Genomic DNA, 21,253 nt, shown 5'->3' with positions numbered 1-21,253 from the left:
GTGGTCCTTCTTTTTCCCCTTGATCTTTAGAGTGCCCTGTACTACTTATCTAAGACTTCAGTATCTCGCTTTCAGGTATCAACGTCTGTCAAAAGTATCCCAGCCCTTGCTATTCCATTGGATTCTAGAGGCTTATATAAATCCATCTTTGTTGAAAGGTGGCCTTTAAATCTGATTTTTTAAACATTTAGATAAGTGCTTTTACATACCACACAGTAAAAAAAAAAGAGACATAGTAAAGATAAGATATTTATGGTAAGATATTTATGGTAACATATAAGATTTGTCAAAGTATACAGGTGATCATCAGCTAATAGTTGATAGTAACAGATGATAGTGTGCAAATAATATAGTATTATTGAAATGTGGTAATCCTGCTTTTAAGAATCTCAATTTCAGTGTCAAATGATGCAGTGTTGTCCAAAAGACTGTTGGAGCGACCCACCAAAATTGAACAGCCAGCTGATAAGCCTTTTATCTCTTTTTCTCTCTGCTCTCAGATCTGTATCACTGGTGGCTATAGGTTGATTGTTTCATGTTAGGAAGGTGAGCTGTCCTGTAATGTTACCAGGGAAAATTATTTCTTTCGAAGGCAATGATTAAGTTGTAAATCTTTGAGACTACCACTTATTGTACAACATGCAGTAGAATTTTATGTTCCTGAGCACTTTGGGCTGTCACAAATACACTAAGTAAATTGAGGCAAAATATTCCCTTTCTGATTTAACTTTTACAGGGATGGGCTGGCCTGTGCTTTTATTAGATTCCTTGATTATGGAAAAGAGTATTTTTAACATATCTTTATATATATATGTATATATATATAAAAATTTCATTTCATTTTGGTAGGTCTTAAAGATTTCTGTTCAGGTAAGTACAGCAAGATTTGTAGGAATATTTTATTAGAGGGTTTGGTATAAGCAGAAACAAGATAACCTTTCAGTGACAGCTGTTTTTATAGCTGATCATTCAGAAAAAGGAAGAAAAGTTATTTTAAAGACAAGATTACATATTTTTTCCATTGACTCCACAGCTCTTATGAAATAGTTGCAAGCATTCAGTGATAATACATTATCTGTGAATATGGCCACATATCTGAGAATTGGTGTTTATTGATTCTTTTATTGCCATGTGAGTAAAATTCAATATCTTTATAAGTAAGAAAAAGTGTTCCAGTGATGTCAGTGAGATTACTCATATTTCCTGAGATCTATAACAACATTTGACGCGCTGTAAAATTTGGTTTTCATGGGGCACAGCTCTCTTCACTTACCCACTCCTTTAGTCTCTGTGTCCTATTCTCAGAAGAAAACTCCATGAGAGAATAAGGTGCAAAACCTTTCTATGAGCTATTTTACATGGACTAGTGAGTCATCAGCTTTTTCCACAAGATTGTGTAAATGGGTTGTCATTATCAATACTCAGTTCTGCTCCATGTTTGACATACTGTCAGATTTAATTTTTTTTTGCCAGACTTTTTGGTAGAAAGCATTCTCAAAAAAAAAAAAAAAAAATCCAGCTTCCCATTTATTACCGGACCTGTATTTTTTACTGCATTTCTTTCTTTTATTACTTTTAAAATATTTTTGCTAAATTTTCTGCCAATTCCTCTCCCTGTTGTTTATGTATCACAATCAAGTGTGCTACAAAATCCTCCCTCAGTGCATCTAAAAAACACAAAAAATTTGAGTCTGATACAATGAAACTTTTCATTCATAAAAGTCACAGAAATTACATCAAATATTTCTGAACTGCTGTCAGTGAATAAATAAAAAACAATGAGGTTTTGCTTGTACAGAATTAAAATACAAATCAATTAAACAATGTGTGAGAAGAACAACCTTCTGACAGAGCAGTGCAAAAGGTAATGTTGCAAGACTTATCTATCTGAAGCAACTGCACAGTTTTCATCACACTTGTGCTATCAAATGCTTTTGTCGCTTTTTTTTTAATGAACAGAACTGAGTTGCACATCAGTGACAAACTGGTACATTAATTTAGTTGGGTAAAACCCTGTTAATACCTTATGTTGACTGAAGCTAAATTAAGTTAGAAACACGTATTATACTCACATGACTACTGAAAGAGGTTGCCATAACTGATGCTATCACACTGAATACCTTAGCTTGTGCTGAGAGGTTTTGCTTCCTCTTACAGATGCCTTACTGCATTTTATGTTGCTGTGCTACACTGACAGATCAACCAAAACCAGTCACTCACCCTGCCCTTTTCTCAGTCTTTGCTGCCATTCCTCATTAATCTTATTGTAATGGATTTTGTGTCAAGTTGCTTTACACTGGCTGTAAAAGTTCATTATAACAACAAACCCTTTCTCATAGTTTGACAAAATCACCTCAGTTTTGTAGCCAATTCTAAAGGATTTAACTAAGAAATTAAATTACAGGAGATTGGAAAGGTTAGGAAATTGCTATGGGAGTGTTTTTTGCTGGATGACTCCTTGGGACCTGGCATGGGCTGATGATCATTTCCAAATGAATTAACATCCTTCACTGAGAGTTGAGACTATGGCAGAGTCCTGACCAATTTTTGGATGTGACATCAGGGAGGAGATTTTATTTTACAGCTACAAAACCCCTTTCACACACTTCAAATTGAACCTGGCAGGACAAAATTTGGAATTTTTCTTCCTGTGTTCAAAATAGATGGTTTTTGACACAAAGGCCATATTTGTTCACTTTGTAGGCAGAAAAAAGTAATGTATCTGTGGACAAGTGGTTCTGCTGGAGACAGGGTTGTGCACTGCATAGAGCTGACAGAGAAATGTTAGGAATTTAGGTTTCAGGAGACAAAGAGAAGGCTGATGATGCACTTGTCAAGCCAGGGCTATTCGGTTTGGGGTTTCATGCTTTTGCCAATCACACTGCTGAGGGCTGTCCCACTTTACCTATTTAGCATTTTCCCACTGGAATTTGTTTGCCATGTGAATCCCCAGCTACCCCTCACATTCAGCCAGGTGTTTGCCTCCTGCAGTGTGCTGTGTCAGGAGCTTGTGAGGGTGTTGCTGCAGCTCTCTGCCTCCTTGTACCCTCGAATTTCCCAGTGGCAAAGAGGAAGGATATTCCATCAAGAAATAAATGCACATCTCTCCAAAAGGCCTGAGAAAATCACATTAGTGGAGAGGAACAGGTTTGGTTTCCTAGTTTTAGATCAACTACCATAAACTGCTTGGGCATCTCCAGGGACTTATGCTCCACCTGTGAATCTTCAGAGCTTACACAAGGCAGGCCTACAGCATGGCTCTGCTTGCCAAAAGTCTGTAACACCCCAAATCAGAAACATCTTTTGTCTTCAGTACCTCCACGCTCCAATTCCTCCCTTAATACCTCACTTCTTTACATAAAGACTGTGATATTTAGTTCTTGTCACTCATCCAGAGCTCTAAAGATGTAGGTTACACGGTTAAGGCATAGGCTTTCTGGTGTTTTTATTTCCAAACATCAGTGTCAAAAACTTCAGATAAATGACTGAGAGAGGAAGAAACAGGCTCTTAACTGGAACTCTCATTAGCTTTTTCTGCAGTGAGGTTAAAAAATACAGAAAATTGAGATTAAAATATTCCTAAATGGAGACAATATGCTGCAAGCCTCACTCTCTCTTCTGTGTTGCCCAGTTACTCTTTCTGAGGGACAAGGAAATCAGTTCAAAATTAATTGTGTTGATAGATATACAACAACCTTAAAACATAGTCAGTAATGAAAAAGAGGTGTTAATTTTGATTGTTGTTCTGTAAAGAGATAATAATCACCTCTTTTAAATTAAATAGGGTGGATAGATCATAAGCATGGTTTTGTGAGAAATCTAATTTATGTTGAGCATTAAGCTGTAATTTTACTGAACTTTGTATTCACTTTTCTTCACCATATAATTAGTCTTTACAGGGAATCAAAACTATTGTTGTCTCTTTAGAACAAAGGCTTCAGAAACTGATAATTGCATCAGAGATCAACATTTTCTTCCTTCTCTCTCCTGTGGGAGCTAAAATGTTATTCCCAAGAAATATTCATGCTGAATTATACCTCTAAGGCAGAGGAGGAGAGAGATCTCAGGGTGGTGGCATTGTCTTGGCTGGTTGTCAGGGACTCATTTACACTACTTTAGAGGTGCTAAACACCCCAAAATGAGGTTGTGCTCCCTTGGAGGTAACCCATGGCTCAGTACCCAGCCTGACCTTGCCAAGTTTTCACTTCTGCTAGCTCTCCAGTCAGCATGGAGCTTATAAGATTTAGGGTGTTATTGATGCTCCCAATTACGCTTGCCCTTCTCTACTTTTGCCACAAATACAAATCAGTAGTACCTTAAAAAATCCGATCATTTTAATAAGATTTGTCATCACTCACAATGAGAAAGATCTATAGGTGACACTTAAGGTCAAAGCACGGAACAGACACAAGGACTAGACTCCTGTTGCTGTATTTGTAAGTGTAGCATTGAGATGTGGAAGATACTAGGCCTGTAAAAGCATTGCATGTCTTTTTTAATGTGTGTCTTTCTGCGTGTTATATTGCTGCTGCATCCATGTGTTGAAATGACAGAACAGTGGTATGTTGTTACTTCTTCTGATATCTTTCATCCTTGAAAATCTGTAATCTTTTTACATCACAAAAAAAAAATTCACACAAGTCACCACTGGAACACAGCAATTGGATTTTGCAGAGGAAGGTTTTCTTCCCGATTATGAAAAGAGTTTTGAATAAGATAAAACAAAATGTACGCTGTTGAAATTACAAGAAGCTTTAGTTAAACCTTACACTTATTAGCCCATTTTATAATCTATGTCACCAAAATTGTGTTTTCTAATCTTTGAAAAATTAGTAAAAACAGAGTGTGACTTGTAAGGAGAAAGTAGCTGACATAACTAACACACTAATTAAACATCATCGTTCTTTAGCATCAGTCTGGCTTGACTCAAGCCACTTGGTGGATATAATCAGTCTTTAAAACTCTTTCTGATGAGAATTTCCATTGCAAAATTAATGAGTGACCATAGGGCTCCTTACCTTATAATAGCTGCTGACAGCTTGGCCATGCATGGCCTGCATGCCACACATCCTCCTCCATCTACCCACAATTTTGAAAACAGCATCTTCAAATGGCATCTCTATTATGTGGTCTGTCCCTGGTACTACTTTCTGTGTTAGCATCTGACAATAAGTTACCACAAAACCCTCATATTGCTCCATAAGAGCCTCAAGTTATCCCTTGTTCAAACAGCATTCCCACTTTGAGGATATGGTGTGATGCCATCCGTGTTGCTGAGGAGCTTCACTGTAAGCAGTGAATGCATGAGAGCTCTGCTGCATTTGCTTGAGTCAACAGCAGCAAGAGGGGTGTGAAAGTCGAAGAATTTAAATGAAAGAACTTTGAAAGAACACCACTAAAAGCTTTGGTGTTTTGTAAACTACATTTGAGTGTGTAAAACCACAAAATGACTTAGCTCTCTCATCACCACATATTAACAGCTTTGTCCTCTGGTGACCTTGCGGAGTGTGCTGGTGGCAGACAGCTCTGCTGTGCACATTTGTGACTGGTGCTGCAAGTCTCCTCTCTGTGGGTAGCAAAGCTTGCTGTGAGTGCAAGTCCAGATTTTCCAAGGACGGTATTTGGCTCTCTGTGCTGGGTCTCAGCGGACGGGCGCTGGACGTGGTTATGAAGTCTTGAGTAGCTGTCTATTTTTGTTGTTGTTAAATTTTTAATTTCATCTTCTCTAGTCTTGTTTGTCTCCTCAGGGCCTCAGTCACCCTCCAGTACTTTTCATTAAATTATAGCAATTGCAGTTTTACTGAGCGTAAAATTTCCCTAGTTTCCTAGAATTTTCTTGCTGTGGCCTGATAAATTAGTCATTTTGACCGTAAATATACAATAATAGGGGCATCCAGTTCAAACTCTTTACAAAACATTTCCTGGGAGAACTGCCCTTTGGCTCCTGTCAAGCGATAAAGAGATGACCCCAGCTTCTGTTCCTTCAGCTTACTCAGTCTTGTCAGCTAAAGGTAATTTCTGTGCCTTCAAGTTTATAGATCTTCATTAAAATGCTAATACAATTCAGTTAGTTTGAAAGCCAATTTCTGACTTTTATGGTTTCTTGCTCTTGGGGCGTTGCGTGTATTTGCGCGGTTGTCGCTGCTAAAGAGTAACATTTGTAAAAGAACCAATGCAGATCGATTTTCCTTAGCTTTTTCTCCACCTGAAATGCTGAGACAAGCAAAACATGTTTCCATTACTTAACTAAGCAAACAATGGCATATAAATCATAGAGGCAGCTGGACCAAGGTGTTGTTTTCGTAAAGAGCCAGATTTCTCACGAAGGACAGTTTAATGGGCTGCTGCCAGTGAAACGTCTGCAGAGCTGGTAATTGCAGGAGGGCACACAAAGTGGTGTTCAAAGGTGTCATGTGGGATCTGAGAAATAACCCCACAGCCAAGACAACTGGAAAAAGGAGACTGAGAAGGTGTGGGCTTTAATAATTTGCTTCTTGAGGCTGATTGTTTAAAATAAAAAGCTAAGTTTTTATTTTTAGCTTGTTCGTGTTGGCTGCAAGATCAGAGAAGTGTTTTTAGCTGTAATTTTATTTTGATCATGTTTATGCTGTGGCTTTGTTTCTCCTTTGATCATGCTTAAACATGTTTCAGAAATGTTTGTTTGATGTATGCTGTTTTCTAAATCACTGTTCCACATTGTCTACTTGTTTTTTAAAAGCAATGAATCATTGCAAAATATTTGCCGTCAAATTATTTCTTAAATCCATTTTCTCAAAACAAGCTTTCTGCACTTTTAGCCAATGGGAGACTGTTTTCAAACAAGAAAGTGTTGAACTGCTGTAACAGCATTTTTTAGGGCTGCACAGATTAAAGACATTTTTAGGGTTGCGGAATACTTGATAATTCATGCATAGAATTTTGAAGTCATCCCATCTACCCACAATAGCTGCAGTACACTGACTTTTGCAACTGTTACTCGTGGTTTTGGATCGAAGTCCCACTTCCCATTCAGTAAACTTGCTTGAAGTTCACTCGAGCTTTTCTTTTGGGGGCTGTGTTGAATGTATGAAATAGGTCAACCCTGACTGAATTATTTTAAACTTCCCATGGGGACCCCTTGATACCGAACCTGTTTAATTTTGCAGAGTAAGGCAGGGCAGTCTCAATACTTGAACATACACATTCATGGATGGCATTCTTTCTTCTGCTGCCTGGGTGAGCAATTAGGAGAGTCAAGAAGAAGTCCCTAATTCCCTTATCTGTGGATATCTCCTTTCCAATGCTCAAAGAAGAGCAATAAAAACATGTGGTCCATAGAGAGGGCTGTGTTGCGTGACTGCTGGCCATCTGGCAGATTGATTCATCAGGACCCTAAACAGTCAGTAGTAAGCATGGTCTGAAGCCCTGGAGTTAAATGCAAGTGTGCATCAAGCCTCAGGCAAGTCAAACGGCTCCTCCACTAATGAAACAATAAAGAACACACTACAGATCAGTAGTTCACACCATTCACTTCTTAGTTTTATAACCTATGAAATCATGAACTACATTTCTCTCTCTCTCTCCACATATAGTATCATGATGTTGTTTTTGTGACCATAACATCCATTCTGAACAGAAATTAATGTATTTCTGTGTGCAACAGAACGCATGTAACCTGTTCTTCCTTTATTTGCTTCACTGCATAGACATAAATCTGTTAGATGGAAGAGGGGAAAAAAAACACCACCAGGTAGCAAGAGCAAGGGCCCTATTACATGAAGAACCACTCTTTTATTGACAAAAATGTATCGATTTAACTAGATAGAAAAACAATCCAAAGTATGTATAGTAAGAAGCATCAATGTTGTTCAAGAAAAACTATTCCATGATGTACAGTGGATACATTCTAATGTGAGGCTGTGACCACTTTATTTTCAGGCATGTAGTTAGGATTATTAATCACTAAGTGAAAATCTGAATTCGTCTCAGATGAGCACAAGTGAGTGTATACAAAGCATACTCACATGTGCTCACGCTATGGCAATAATTTTATCTGCCTTCCTCACAGTCCTCTCCTCTGCTATCCCTCTGACAGGATCATTTGAAATACATATTTTCAGTTTATTCAACTATTTTTCTATCGTTCTTGTGTCAGCCCTGCTTTAATACTAAAGTGTCTTACTGTTTCTAGGTTCATTTGCAAAACTGTGAGAGGGAAAGAATAATAATATGCTAACTGAGGGCAAGTTTATATAACCTGTGATACATCAGCAATATTTTTTACTCAAATGGGACTCCCCACAGTATCTTCATAGGCCAATGTAAAGTTAGATTTTTCATGCCTGATAGTATAGTGATTTATTTTAGAACTTGATATCTTGTGATCTATAAAGTGCATTGTGCTAGAAACAAATCATTCAACCATTTGGGAATGTATTTAGGTTTTGGTTGAATGTGATTTTTTACCATTGTTTTTTAAGACCTTAAGAATGTCAAAACAGTATATTCAGATGAGGTTCCCCAGATCCAGTAGCCCAGAACAGTGTCTACTAATGGGTATCCTCTTTCTCTGATGGATCCTTCACAGGCTACAATGCAGAAATTTTCAAGCTGTAGCCCTTGTTTCTTGAAATAGAAGTCCCGTGTAAAGCCCTAGAATATCATGTATAAAGTATAGATATTTACCATGCTACAATATAGTCTAGATGTTATTTATCTTGGGTCTCATGTCAGTGTAAATAAAAGGCTCTTAAATGCATTCTAGAAAGAAAAGCACATTTAATAGCTTGCATTACTGGAGTTTGGGATGGAAAGCTTAAGCTGCTTACAGATTTTTCAGGTTTTCAGATGTCTAAAAATATTTATTTTAACAGACAATAGGTAGTTTCACAGTTTCACTGAGATCTGTTCTGTGGCCTATGTTGTTCAACATCTTCAGAAATAACCTGGAAAAGAGGTTGAGAAGCAGGACGAGAAATTTTTTTTTTTTCACACGATATGAAGTTATCCAGCATAGTGAAACAAAGGAAGACTGTGAAGAATTACAAAAGGATCTTATGCAACTGGGTAGCTAAGCAATCAAATGACAAGTTAAATTATTCTTGATGAATGATGCAGTGGTAAACCATGGGGAAAACCATGAGGGAAACATGCCTACCTTCACATAGAAAAGAATGGTCTGTGGACAGAGCATCACCAGTGAAGGGTGAGGTTCTGGGGTTATGGCACATAAAGCTCCATGACAATTTCAGATTGCTACTTAGGAACTGTCAAATCTATATTAAATATTAGGAATTAATAGAAAAATCAAACAAACAAACAAATTCAACAAACACCACTGCTACAACCCTTGTGTAAGAGTTCATCCACATCTCGAGCACTTGGGGGTGTTTTCAATACCGTATTCGAGAGGAACCAAATAAAGATATTAAGATCAGTGTTCAAAACACAAAAGTAGAAGCAAATTTTAGTTCATTACATTGTGTAGGTGAGGAACAAATTCCAGAAGGACACTCTGAATGCTGTAAATTCGTGTGGGTTCAAGAAGCTACACAGATAACCGGTGAAAACGTTATTGAGAGTTACTAAGCATGTAGAAAGCAACAAACTCAGGGAAACAGCTACACTGAAAATAATTGAAAGAAAGGACTTTATTCTTGGATAGTGTTAGTTGTACTCACCATATTCGTTCTTTGTCTTGAATAATTACTTCTGGATAATGTTGGAGTTTGTATATTGATCTTAGCAAACTTTGATGCAAAGCAGTATGCTCATCCTTCTGTACACATATATACACATACACATATATATGCATACATAGAGAGTACATGAGAATATATATATATACACATGCAAAATTATGCAGTATGTACTCATATATTAGAAACATCTAAACTTATATGTGCATATATCTAAATATATCAAAATATGTTGCCTAAAAATACTGCCATCCTTAATAAGGCAGTGGGTTCCACAGGGTGGCCAGTGCAAACTGGCAAAACAAAGCAAAGTTCATTATTTCCATGCCTATATAGCAATAAACATACACTGAAAAGATGTTAATAAATGACACTAAAATAACTTATAATTTCACATAGGAACAGGACTGAGTAGTTAAATATGGTTCACAGTTAATTATCCCAGCAGGATGTAGAATGGTTATAAAACAGATTGGTAAATCTGTTGGATATGCCTTCCCTTTCCAAATATAGTGAAAGATACCAGCTGAAGTATCTCTGTAAAATACAGCGATGAGCCAGATTCACCACTGGTATGAATTTACTGATATGAATTCTATAAAATTCTCTCTCCCAAAACTTGTTTACAACATTTTTTATATAACCCATCAGTATGTCCACATTTTATGTATTTTCATTTGTTCCTGTACCTTTTTTTACCACCAAATAATGTTGACACTCGAATTGTCAAGAATTAAGGTATATTTATAAAAAACCCTCAAGCTTTACAAAAATGACAAGACAGAGTATTTCAACAATCTGAATAAAAATTCAAAAATTCATTTCTCTTCTGAAGAGAAAAATTTTGGGATTTGTGGTATCATGTGGAAGTACACAGTGTCAATGAAAATTTGTTTTTAAACTTAGCCTTTTGAGAGTAATGAATAAATGAATAAAACCTTTTTAGATGTGAGATAATTTACATATTCTTTTTTATTATGTAAATGATGAATATTACATTTGTCTCAATAATTCTTTCATTTTACTTTACAAAAAGATTATTAACCTACGTCTAAACATACAAAGAAACAAGAAAAATGTCAGTAATAAATACATGGCATTATGAAGCCATGCTGTAATGGTATACAACCATTTGTAAAGAAATTTCATTAAAGTTTATTTACTCTAATAATAATATTAGGATCTGTTTATTAGATATCTGTAGTGAGTACCTCTCTGTATTAAAGACAAGAGGAATGTAAATACCCATCACATGTTAACAGGTCATGATGCACCTAGCATAGAAATATCTGCCATGTGATGCAATGATTGATTGCTGGGAAGATAAGTGACAGTTCATTGATGTAAGGAAGACAAGTGATTCAATTCATGGAATAGTAACATGCACAACACCATTGTCTTCTCAGATCCCAGGTTTATCAGTGCTCACCTGATACCAGAGAGCGACAATCCTGAAGACGACAAAATCTATTTCTTCTTCCGTGAAAACGCGATTGATGGAGAGCACACTGGGAAAGCCACTCACGCCAGAATAGGGCAGATCTGCAAGGTAAGATGGTGACTTCTTCGTGTGAGAGTGAATGCACTTGCAGCAGGCTTTGCAAGCAGTTTTAGAAACTGCATTTTCCAGCCTGTGAACTGTACAGTATTAACGCTGGCATTGCACTAAAGCAGGGGTCGTTCTAAGTGAAATATAGTTAGGGAATAACACATCAAAATGAATACTATTCAATTCTTCTTTTTTGGGGGGAAACATCACAAACTACAGTGTTTTGTTTAAAAAGTCATAGGCATCTTCTGAGGCTTAGAATGTGTCTGCAAAAGAGAATCTTTTACAGGAAATGTGATACTTCCAGGTGGGCCAAAAACATTTGAAGAATTTGCTTTTTATATGTTAATACCTTTCCATTCCCACATTAGTGAAAATCTTTAAAACAGTTGTTTTAGGTTAGTTCTAGAAACGGGCAACCATTCCAAAGACCCTTAATGACTGCAGAATGAATCATTTGTCCACAGTGATAAACATCCAAATTGTTTTCTGACAGATTTTTAAAAATATTTCTACAAATGAAATTATATTAAAAAATTGTAGCTTTGGTAACTGTGATGTTTACAGTACAAACTCATGTAAACTCATAAGCACAATTTCAGTTTAGGTCCTCAGATTCAGAACTAGCTTCTTTAAAACCAATTACCCCTTAAGTATGAAGTCCTTGGGGCCCTTCATTCCTACATTTTGCAGCTGTACAACTGATCCCACTGTTCTGGCATTTTTATCTACTTTGTTGCATTGCATCTTGCATTTCTACTTTGTTGCTACCCATTTAAGCATAATAAACCCTCTCAGCTTTTCCAGGACAGGGCAGACAGGGAGCTCTGAAGCAAAATATTCTGGCTGTTTTTCTTTTTTCCAGTGTTATGTGTATATATATTACAATATATAAAGAGTTTTCAGGGTTTTTTGGTTTTTAAATTATAGTGCTACTATGAAATATGTCACTACACAATGTTAAATATAAGTTTTTCATAGTTTGGGTCTTTGGAGCGTTATAATGCTTTTGTATGCAAAGGCTGAATTCTTTACTCTTGTTTTCTCTAAATAGCATCCTATTTTACTGTATTTTTTCTGTACTCTGTTGATGCTTCAGACAAAGACTGTTAGTATATATTAATGCCAAATACCTTTGTTATTAGAATGACTTTGGTGGACACAGGAGCCTTGTTAACAAATGGACAACCTTCCTCAAAGCACGTCTGATTTGTTCTGTGCCAGGACCCAATGGCATTGACACACACTTCGATGAACTACGTAAGTAGCAGAAATGGCTTTGAATATAGAAATGTTTTCAGGTATTATCTGTATGCATTTAACCTAATTTTCTTTTCTCTCTCTTGTTATTTTTACAGAGGATGTGTTCCTAATGAACTCAAAAGACCCTAAAAATCCAATAGTCTATGGGGTGTTTACAACTTCCAGGTATAGAGCGTATCAGTTTACTTGTGTGGAAACGTGTGTGGCTGCTTGTTGTAAAGAGGTCTCTTTGTTAGAAATGTTTTTAAGAAACACAAAATTTTCTTAACCTTTGAACTGAGAAGTCAGTGGCAGTAAGAAGTAATGAATTAGGTCTCTTTCTTATGAGCAATGTACATCATCACTCCGAAGCTGGCAAGCACAAAGACTATCAGTTTCTCAGGCTGTTCTTGCCATTGAATTGGCTTTTTATAGTACTGGTCAGCATGTGTAGCCCTTTCCACACAGATTTGGAGAAGGAACACAAGCAAAAATAAACTTGTTTGGGGGCAGTGAAAAATAGAAAATCTGTGGTGTGAGAAATTGGCTAGTCAAGGATATATTAGTAAAAAATGTTGCTGAAATCTGGAAATTTTAACGATATTTCAAAAGTTGTGGTTTTGAGTCACATATATCTGTGACTTGAATGTTTTTTGTTTCACTGTGCTTTCACCAAGAACAAAATATACTTGTAGCCTGAGGAAGGTTTGCAGTACTGATTGTACTGCCACATTTATCTGTGAAGGGAACAAGTTTTAACTTCTAAACAGAAAGAATGTTTCAAGTGATACCAAGAATAGAAGTGGGAGATTTACAAGTCCTTACTGTCTTCTGTAAGAAGTCTCAAGGTAAGAAACAGCACTGAAGTTTGCACATGTGCTGCCCAAGTGGTAGAAGAGACTGCTAAAAAAAACCAGAAAAATGTGAAGTGTAGGAAAGAATTGAATAGTTCTCTAGGGACAGCCCTACTGAAGTTTACTCAAATTTAGGCTTTGGCCTTCTGGGGACAGTATGTTTTAAGTAGTGGAATAGCAGCCATCTGCTTAGGAAAATGTCTGGGAGATCGTATCAGTTATGCTGAACTTTCACAGGAGGTGAGTGAGGATTGCTCTGAGAGCATGTCAGAGTTTTGATAATCAACACATGCAGTAAATTAGAAAGCACCAAGCTGCTATTCCCACAGCTCTACCACTTGATTAAACTGACTGATAATTTAAAGAACCTGATTTGATTTCTTCTCCCCTCATTTTTAGTAATATCTTCAAGGGATCAGCAGTGTGTATGTACAGCATGACTGATGTGAGAAGGGTATTTCTTGGTCCCTATGCCCACCGAGATGGGCCAAACTACCAGTGGGTTCCCTTCCAAGGGCGAGTGCCATATCCACGGCCAGGAACTGTAAGTACCCTCAGAAGTGCAGTAATCAAAGCTGGGAAAACTATGGAAAATATTTTCACACGTTGCTTGAGCTGAGATCCAGGAAAGAAACTGAAGCAGATAACAAAATGGATAGGCTGGCAGAAGGGAAAACTAACAGTATCTCCAGGTCCAAAATGTACTGATTTTCTTGTAGCATATGAAACTGCAATAACAACGTCACTTGGATTTTAATTTTGGCATTTGTATTAACAACTTCAGAAGAAGTTTGAGCAATGGCTGTAGAATTTGACTGAAAGTCAGATATTTTAATCAAAATGCTGTGTTATCCTTTCCTGGGAATTGGTTTTTGTTCCAAATATCGGCTGAGACATTCTTAGTGAGAATGAACAGAAAACAGAGCATCTGCCTGCCTGTTAAGAAATTTTCAATCGGCATTAAATCTAGTACAGTGAAACAGATATTTCTGCAGTGGGTTACAGAGTGACTAGAATAGCTTCTAACTTCCACTGGCATTTTTAAAAATGTTTGCTTCTACCTGATTCTGTTTTTAATTTATGAATGACTAAAATATCAGTCTATGTAAGACATCTGTATTTACAACTTCCAACTAATATCATCACATTCTAGAAATATTTAACTGCCTTTGAATTTTTCAGTAGTCTAAGAATTTAGGACATTTATGAAATGAACATTAATTGTATGCATGAGGTCTCTCCTTAGTTTGTATTAATCAGCTTGGCCCATTTATGTTCTGAACTGTCATTGCAGAAGATTAAATATATATGTACACATGTATACATATAAATGTATATGTGTAAATAATATATATGTCTATAGTACTCTTTTAAAAGCTTTTTTAAGTATAAGGCACAAAAGAAAGCAGGAATAACTTTGCTTCTTTAATTAATCATATTTTCTATTTTTATCTTGCATGTTTGATATTGTCCTTTCAAACGTGATCTTTCAACTGATATATATGCTCAGCCTAATGAAAATTACTTCCTAAGTAAAAGAAAACAGTGGCTCTCTGACAACCAGATTCCACAGCACTCCTCACTTATTCACTGCAACTGCTAAAGGAATTTCTAATTTTTTCCAGAGTTTAAACACGAGCTCTGCAGCATAGAAGAGTTTTCATTTCTCATTTGATGGTTCCCTTTTTTTTTTTTTTTTTAATAACTACAGTTAATTCTGATATATCAGAAGACTAGTTTTCTTGAAGCTGTATTGCTTTACATCACTGGGGAAAATGTGAATGAGTAGATATTTTTGCTGTTTCTTGTATAACTCTTGTCACTTACTTTTCAGTCTGACAGACTTAGTGTTCATTATCCTGTTGATTTAGATTCCTCTTTGATTCCAGTATCCATTAACCTTTCTAAACAAAAACAGATAATAGGCATTATTTAGAACTGTGGAAAAAGAAGAGGGTTATGTATTTCTGTCACATAAATAGACTGAGATAAGGAACTGACTGCTGCACAGAGGGTCTGTTACATCCGTTCCTCTGCAGAGATCAGATGAAACTCTATTGAGATTCTGAATGCACAGCTGAAATATTTGCCCATGAGACTGGCAACACAGTTCAGCCCACCTCAGGTTATTCTAAGACTTCTCTTAGGGTCTTGAGCAGAAATCCGTATGGCAAAAGAATAACTTGATGAAATTCCCCAGAACAAGCAGAAAAACAGGGACTCAAATCCAGCCCCTAAGTGGCAAAGTGACCTAAGCCACCAAAGCATTTGTGAAAGTAAGGAAATGCAGTTAGGTTGCAAATACTTTTATTTATGTCTGTGCTCTCAGAATGAATCTTACCCTTAAAATTTCATTATAAAATGCTTTTAATAAGATTCGCAAAGTTCAAAGATGTTCAGATTCCACTGTAAACTGTTTTCTTGCTTAAAGGCAAATGTGATCCCAAACTTTACAAGTCTACATAGCCCTGCAGTCGCATCATGTAGTGAAGGAGGCCATGCCACTGTAAATGATGTTAGAGTGGCTGAGGCCATCAGTTTCCCCTAGCCCAATGCACGTGACTAATCCTGAGTTCTGCTGCTTTGAAAAGAGATGAGTCCCCTCACAGTTGCTAAAATTATTCTATTATATTAATAGAGTAAAAGTGGATTTTAAAATGAGATACATTTCTGGCCAAAAAGAAGCTTTTTGTTTTTAAAGTGATAAAGTTGGATGTGTTTTCAGTGGCTTTGAAGACCTGTTGAGAATAAAGAAGAAACATTTTTGAAGTTCCTTTAGATCTTAGACCTGGGGATTCCTTTTCCAAGAAATGCAAAAAGAGAAGGGGGGAAAAAACCCCTTAACTTCTTACAGTAATTCATTTCCAGATTCCAGTGTAGTTAAACAGGGCTGAATTATCTCAGGAATTTAATAGGTGAGGTGCCAGTAAACTTCTTGAGCATCTGGTGACTTACCCAGTATGAGGAAACAAAAAGGAAAATAAACAGCTCTTTTGAAAAGTAAGAAAACTTTGTAAACAATTCTACATCAGCTTCACATTTAACAAAGGAGTTGCCAGAATTTTTCGTGTAGAACTATAGATGTATAGATCTATTCGTGTAGATCTATAGAACTAGAGGGTTTTAACTTTTTTCTTTTTTTTTTTTTTTTTCACTTTTTAACAGTATTTGGCAGAGGAGGGAGGATTTTTGTGTATATCTCAACTGAGGTACCTCATTCTGAATTCTTAACTGACTTTCTTTGAATTCAGCTACAGAACTCAAGTTTTCTTGCTACCTGATTTGTTGTGTTCTGTCGGATTCGCTAATAGGCTAGTTAAGGGATAGCCTAATTCCCTCCTCCTGATTGATCAAATCCCCTGATATTGCTTACTGGGGACCAAAAACTGGAATTGAATGTAAAATGCAGCAGTTCTTTGACTCTACTTGAGCCCAAGATCAAACTCATTTATCCAAACCTTTTCAGGATATTTGTATTCAGACCTGTGTTTTGGCAGATGAAAACCTATTTCTTTGGTATCAGTGGGATTGATATGGTATATAAACATAAGTTTTGATTAGGCACCTTGGCAATTAACTTGATCTAGACCCACTAATACCAAAAATGATCCTGTCATTAGCACCAAGAATAATGTCTTTGTTGTGTCTCCTGGCTTGGTGTCCTTCACATAAAACATGACAGGGCTTTCCTCCCCAGGACAGCTTTTCTGTTCTGTCCTGTCCTATCCTATCCTATCCTATCCTATCCTATCCTATCCTATCCTATCCTAATCCTATCCTATCCTATCCTATCCTATCCTATCCTATCCTATCCTATCCTATCCTGTTTCTGAGTTGACATGCTTCTTCAAGGAATTTGAACTATGGATGGGCTGCATCTCACCTAATGATGGTGCCCATTTTACTCATTGAAAAGGGAGGGATTTATAGCAATGGCAGTTGGATTTCAGCTCAGTTTTTGAAAGTAGGATGGGATGAGTAAGAGCCACAGCCTAGTCTAGGTAATGCACTTTACATGTAAAGACACAAGATTACAGTAATTTAGAAAAGTAAGGGATATAAGAAATAATCTGGCACTCAGAATTTAGTTTTAAACACACAGAATTATGACACTAATTCTAATTTTATGATTTTTCTGCACAAAATATAGCTTGGTCCATAGAATCATAGCATATCCTGAGTTGGAAGGAAACACAAGGATTATTGAATCCAACTCCTGGCTCTGCAGACAACAGCCCAAAAAATCACATCATTTGCCTGAGAGCGTTGTCTAAATGCTTCCTGAACTCTGGCAGGTTTCGTGCCGTGACCTCTTTTCTGGGGCGTCTGTTCCATATTGCTGCAAGTAAAATCATTTACTGGAAAATGAGACAGAAAGTAAATATTTAAGCTGTTGAAACACAGCTGAAATTCATTTGCTTATAATTAAAATGAATATTCATTTAGTATTTTTTCAGTGTTTGCCCAGATGCAATTAACAATACTTAGTTCTTCTGTAGTGAATTTTGTACTTAGAGCACATTACATATGTTATCTAATTATTTATTATCTAATTATTATGTACTTAATCTGAATAATTACTATTGAACTGTAGTTAAAATATTAAATGAGACGTAAAGCAAACATAAAATTGAAGTGTAGAATTTGAAACAGTTTTTGAGACAGACAGTGGTTTAGCCAATAAAAATGAAAAGTCTATCTGATTTTTTTTTGGTACAAAAGAGCAAGTACATATAATAAAACTAAAAAGGTTAAAAAATCTTGACACAATAAAGTAGGTAACTAACTTGCTTTCTGCTTTGTCTGCTCCACATGCATTAGTCAAGGATTCTCCCACCTTCCATTCCTCCCTTCCATACCGTGTAATGAAACAGAATGAAGGAATTTGCTTACTAACAAATATGCCAGTGAGGGACAATTTACACATTATATGTCCATGCTGGAAGAGTCCCTTGCTGAGTATAGCAACTACTCCTTTTGCCAACATTGATTTTTAAATTTCATTTCTGATGAATTATTAATAATGTGGATCAAGGTGATAGCAAAGACAATTGATTTCTTCTGCTGAGCATCCTGCAAGGTCTGGATTCCTGGTTAATAAGATGTTGTCCTCTAAGTTTTTAATTTAATTGGTAGATGTTTTATACCTGGATATAAAGGGCAAATTATCTCGAGCATTTTAACACCAGTTATTTATATTGGAGGTTCAAATACTGGAAAAATAATTATTGTCAGGTGGGTTTCAGAGTTTTATATGTCTTAAATAGTTATCTGAACAGATCAGCATTGTGGTCACCAAGTTCTCTGATGAGTATCTTTGGCTTGGTGTCAGTGTGGCTCATTTTCTTTACCCATTCAACAGTACAAATAAACTACTAATGCTTATGTTAATGTAACCTCTAATTATTTGTAAAATAATTACCAATTCTGCAGAAGAGATGAAGGCAGATGATGATGATCAACCACAGTTCTTGAGTGTCCTGATGGGGATATGTGGTAGCTGAAAGTGGAGGAATACTTTTGTGGCTACCAACACCATGGTCTTACCTCCCTTTCCCTTTTCAGCCTCTATTTTTTGCTTTCGTTGGGAGAACATGAGCTAAATGTGAAAAGCAGAATCCTCTGTTTTTCACTGTTCACAGGTAAAACTGTCTGGCCTACCCAGGACTATATATGGGTGCAAAGTGACTCTCTATTGTGTGGCTTGATGGGGACCAGATTAATCCCAAGGGAAGAGCAACTTTTCAGTCCCTGTTCAGGACACAGCAGTGAGGAGCTATTTTAGTTCTTTAATAAGACTTGTCTCACTTAACTGTTCACATGGGTGGTATCATCAGCACCACTCACAGAAGGCTTTCTTTAGAAGCAGTAGGGAGAAAAAGAGATACATTTATGATGTGACTCATTAGATTTGATTTAGTGTAACAGGATCTGTGTATCTGGACTACATGGATGACACAGGCTTGTTGAGACAAGCAGGAGTTTGAAAAACCCAGTAGAACGGGGAATTGTCCCAGGAATTAAGGATTTGGTTCCTCAGAGAGTAATTTATACTTCCAGTCAACTTCTGAAGATAACACTTTTAAACAAAGATGATGGCATAATTGATTAAATTTGTGCTATATACATAACCAAATACTGAAATTGCTTTCCTCGTACTGAATAATTTTGGATATTTCAGGATTTCTTCCTTCTGCCAAATAAAAACTAATACTAATCACAATAGACCAAAAATCCTTTTGTTCTGCATAGTAGTAAGACAAATGGTGTATGAGGATCATTTGTATTCTGTCATCTGTATTGGTTTAAATCTAAAATAAATCAAAAATTAGAGACTGTCAGTAACAAAATTAAGTTTTGCTATCAGTCAAAAAACACTTAAATTCCTTGTCATATTTGATTACAGTTTGCAGCAGTTAGGGTGATTGTAACAAAATGTATTTCTGATATGTTTCTAGCGATAAATAATCAAATGTAAAACATCTCCTTTTGTTTTTTATTTCCAGTGTCCCAGCAAAACATTTGGAGGTTTTGATTCCACTAAGGACCTTCCTGATGAAGTTATAACATTTGCCAGAAGTCATCCAGCCATGTACAACCCAGTATTCCCCATTAACAACCGTCCAATCATGATTAAAACAGACGTGGATTATCAGTTCACACAAATCGTGGTAGATCGAGTAGATGCAGAAGACGGCCAATATGATGTGATGTTCATTGGCACAGGTAAGAAGTCCTGAATCTACAACGTTTCCAGGCACGGTGGAAACGTAGAGCAGATAAAATTTCATGCTCTGAAAGACAGAACACTGGCAGAACAGTGTATACCTGTGAAAATTTGGGGCAGGACTCAAAACTGTGCGTGCAGGGAGGTCTTTCTTACATACGTTGACTGTTACGGTTTCAGGCCATGGCCTGCATAGCTAAACTCTTTAGGAGCTTTGCCAACTGGATTAAGATGAAACCACCCTCTTTTCAACTACTGTTATTAGGGATTTTTATTAGAAATATCTTGCCTTATGAATTATAATTTAGTATTAAAATGAGGGTTTGAGGTACATGTTTTGAAGTGCAGCGTAAGAAGTATTAATGCAAGTGAGGCAAGTATCCAGGTATGGGAAATGTCTTGTGTGCCTTTCAAGTATTTCAAGTATTGCCTTAAAATGCTCAGCTTTTTAGCCAAAAGGATGCATCATTTTACTTAAGATGAAGATATCTGGCACATGCAAAGTGTTTTCAGAAGAGCCGGTATTCAAATAGAAACATGATGTCCTTTCCAAAGCATTCTCAGAATCATACAGTTTGGGCATCCCATAAAAGTGGAAATATGCACCCAGAAAAGATATTTTCTCCAAAAAAGTAATAATGAGAATTAAATGTGTCTAGAAATTAGCTGGTATTAATTTTCCTATGTTCAATATCTTCAGAACTGTGCTGAGTAGTAGTTGGTGGATCTGTTTGTTCACCTCTGAAGATTTTCCATTGGTTATCTGATGTTTCAGTTATGTTGAATAAAAGTATTTTCAACTTCTACTGAACATAATTGCTAGCAATTAGACATTGGCATCATGAAGCCAAAACAAACCAAACCAAAACTCTACTTTTTTTTTTTTTTCAGCTTTAGACCAAAAAAATATCTGTCTGACTGTCTCTCTTATAACAGTCCAGTTTTTTACGTGCTTTAAATACAGTTTTGGTACTCTAGACCTGGCATAAGATTTCCAAAGCAATAAATATCAAGGTCTCTTTCATGTTGATGCCTGAAATACATTATGAGTAAACTGAGAGCTGATGAAGTTTTGTGTACCAAACACAGTGCAAGCATAACAGTTCAGACCACTTACTGCAGAAAATGCAGCTCTGCAGAAAGGGTTCTGGCACTTTAAAGCTGTGAACTGCGTTATTAGATACCAGTGCTACAGTATGCTCTT

The 21,253-nt window shown here is 36.5% G+C and overlaps 1 protein-coding gene across 3 annotated transcripts in view; it reads left to right on the top strand.

Moving 5' to 3' along the window:
• The window catches only part of SEMA3A (semaphorin 3A), a 238,354-nt gene that overhangs the window by 191,602 nt on the left and 25,499 nt on the right, over window positions 1-21,253 (top strand). For all 3 annotated transcript variants that reach the window (XM_027883646.1, XM_027883647.1, XM_027883648.1), the window contains 5 exons: window positions 11,084-11,226; window positions 12,372-12,486; window positions 12,585-12,654; window positions 13,722-13,866; window positions 19,829-20,048. In XM_027883646.1, coding sequence (XP_027739447.1) covers window positions 11,084-11,226; window positions 12,372-12,486; window positions 12,585-12,654; window positions 13,722-13,866; window positions 19,829-20,048 — 693 coding nt within the window. The remainder of the gene's footprint in view (window positions 1-11,083; window positions 11,227-12,371; window positions 12,487-12,584; window positions 12,655-13,721; window positions 13,867-19,828; window positions 20,049-21,253) is intronic.

The sequence above is a fragment of the Empidonax traillii genome, unplaced genomic scaffold, assembly GCF_003031625.1.
Source record: "Empidonax traillii isolate 1590-97213 ecotype Southwest subspecies unplaced genomic scaffold, ASM303162v1 scaffold131:size1687323, whole genome shotgun sequence".
NCBI classification, from domain to species: Eukaryota; Metazoa; Chordata; class Aves; order Passeriformes; family Tyrannidae; genus Empidonax; species Empidonax traillii.
The sequence above is the reverse complement of the archived record's forward strand: the minus strand, read 5'-3'. Positions and strand labels throughout refer to the sequence as shown.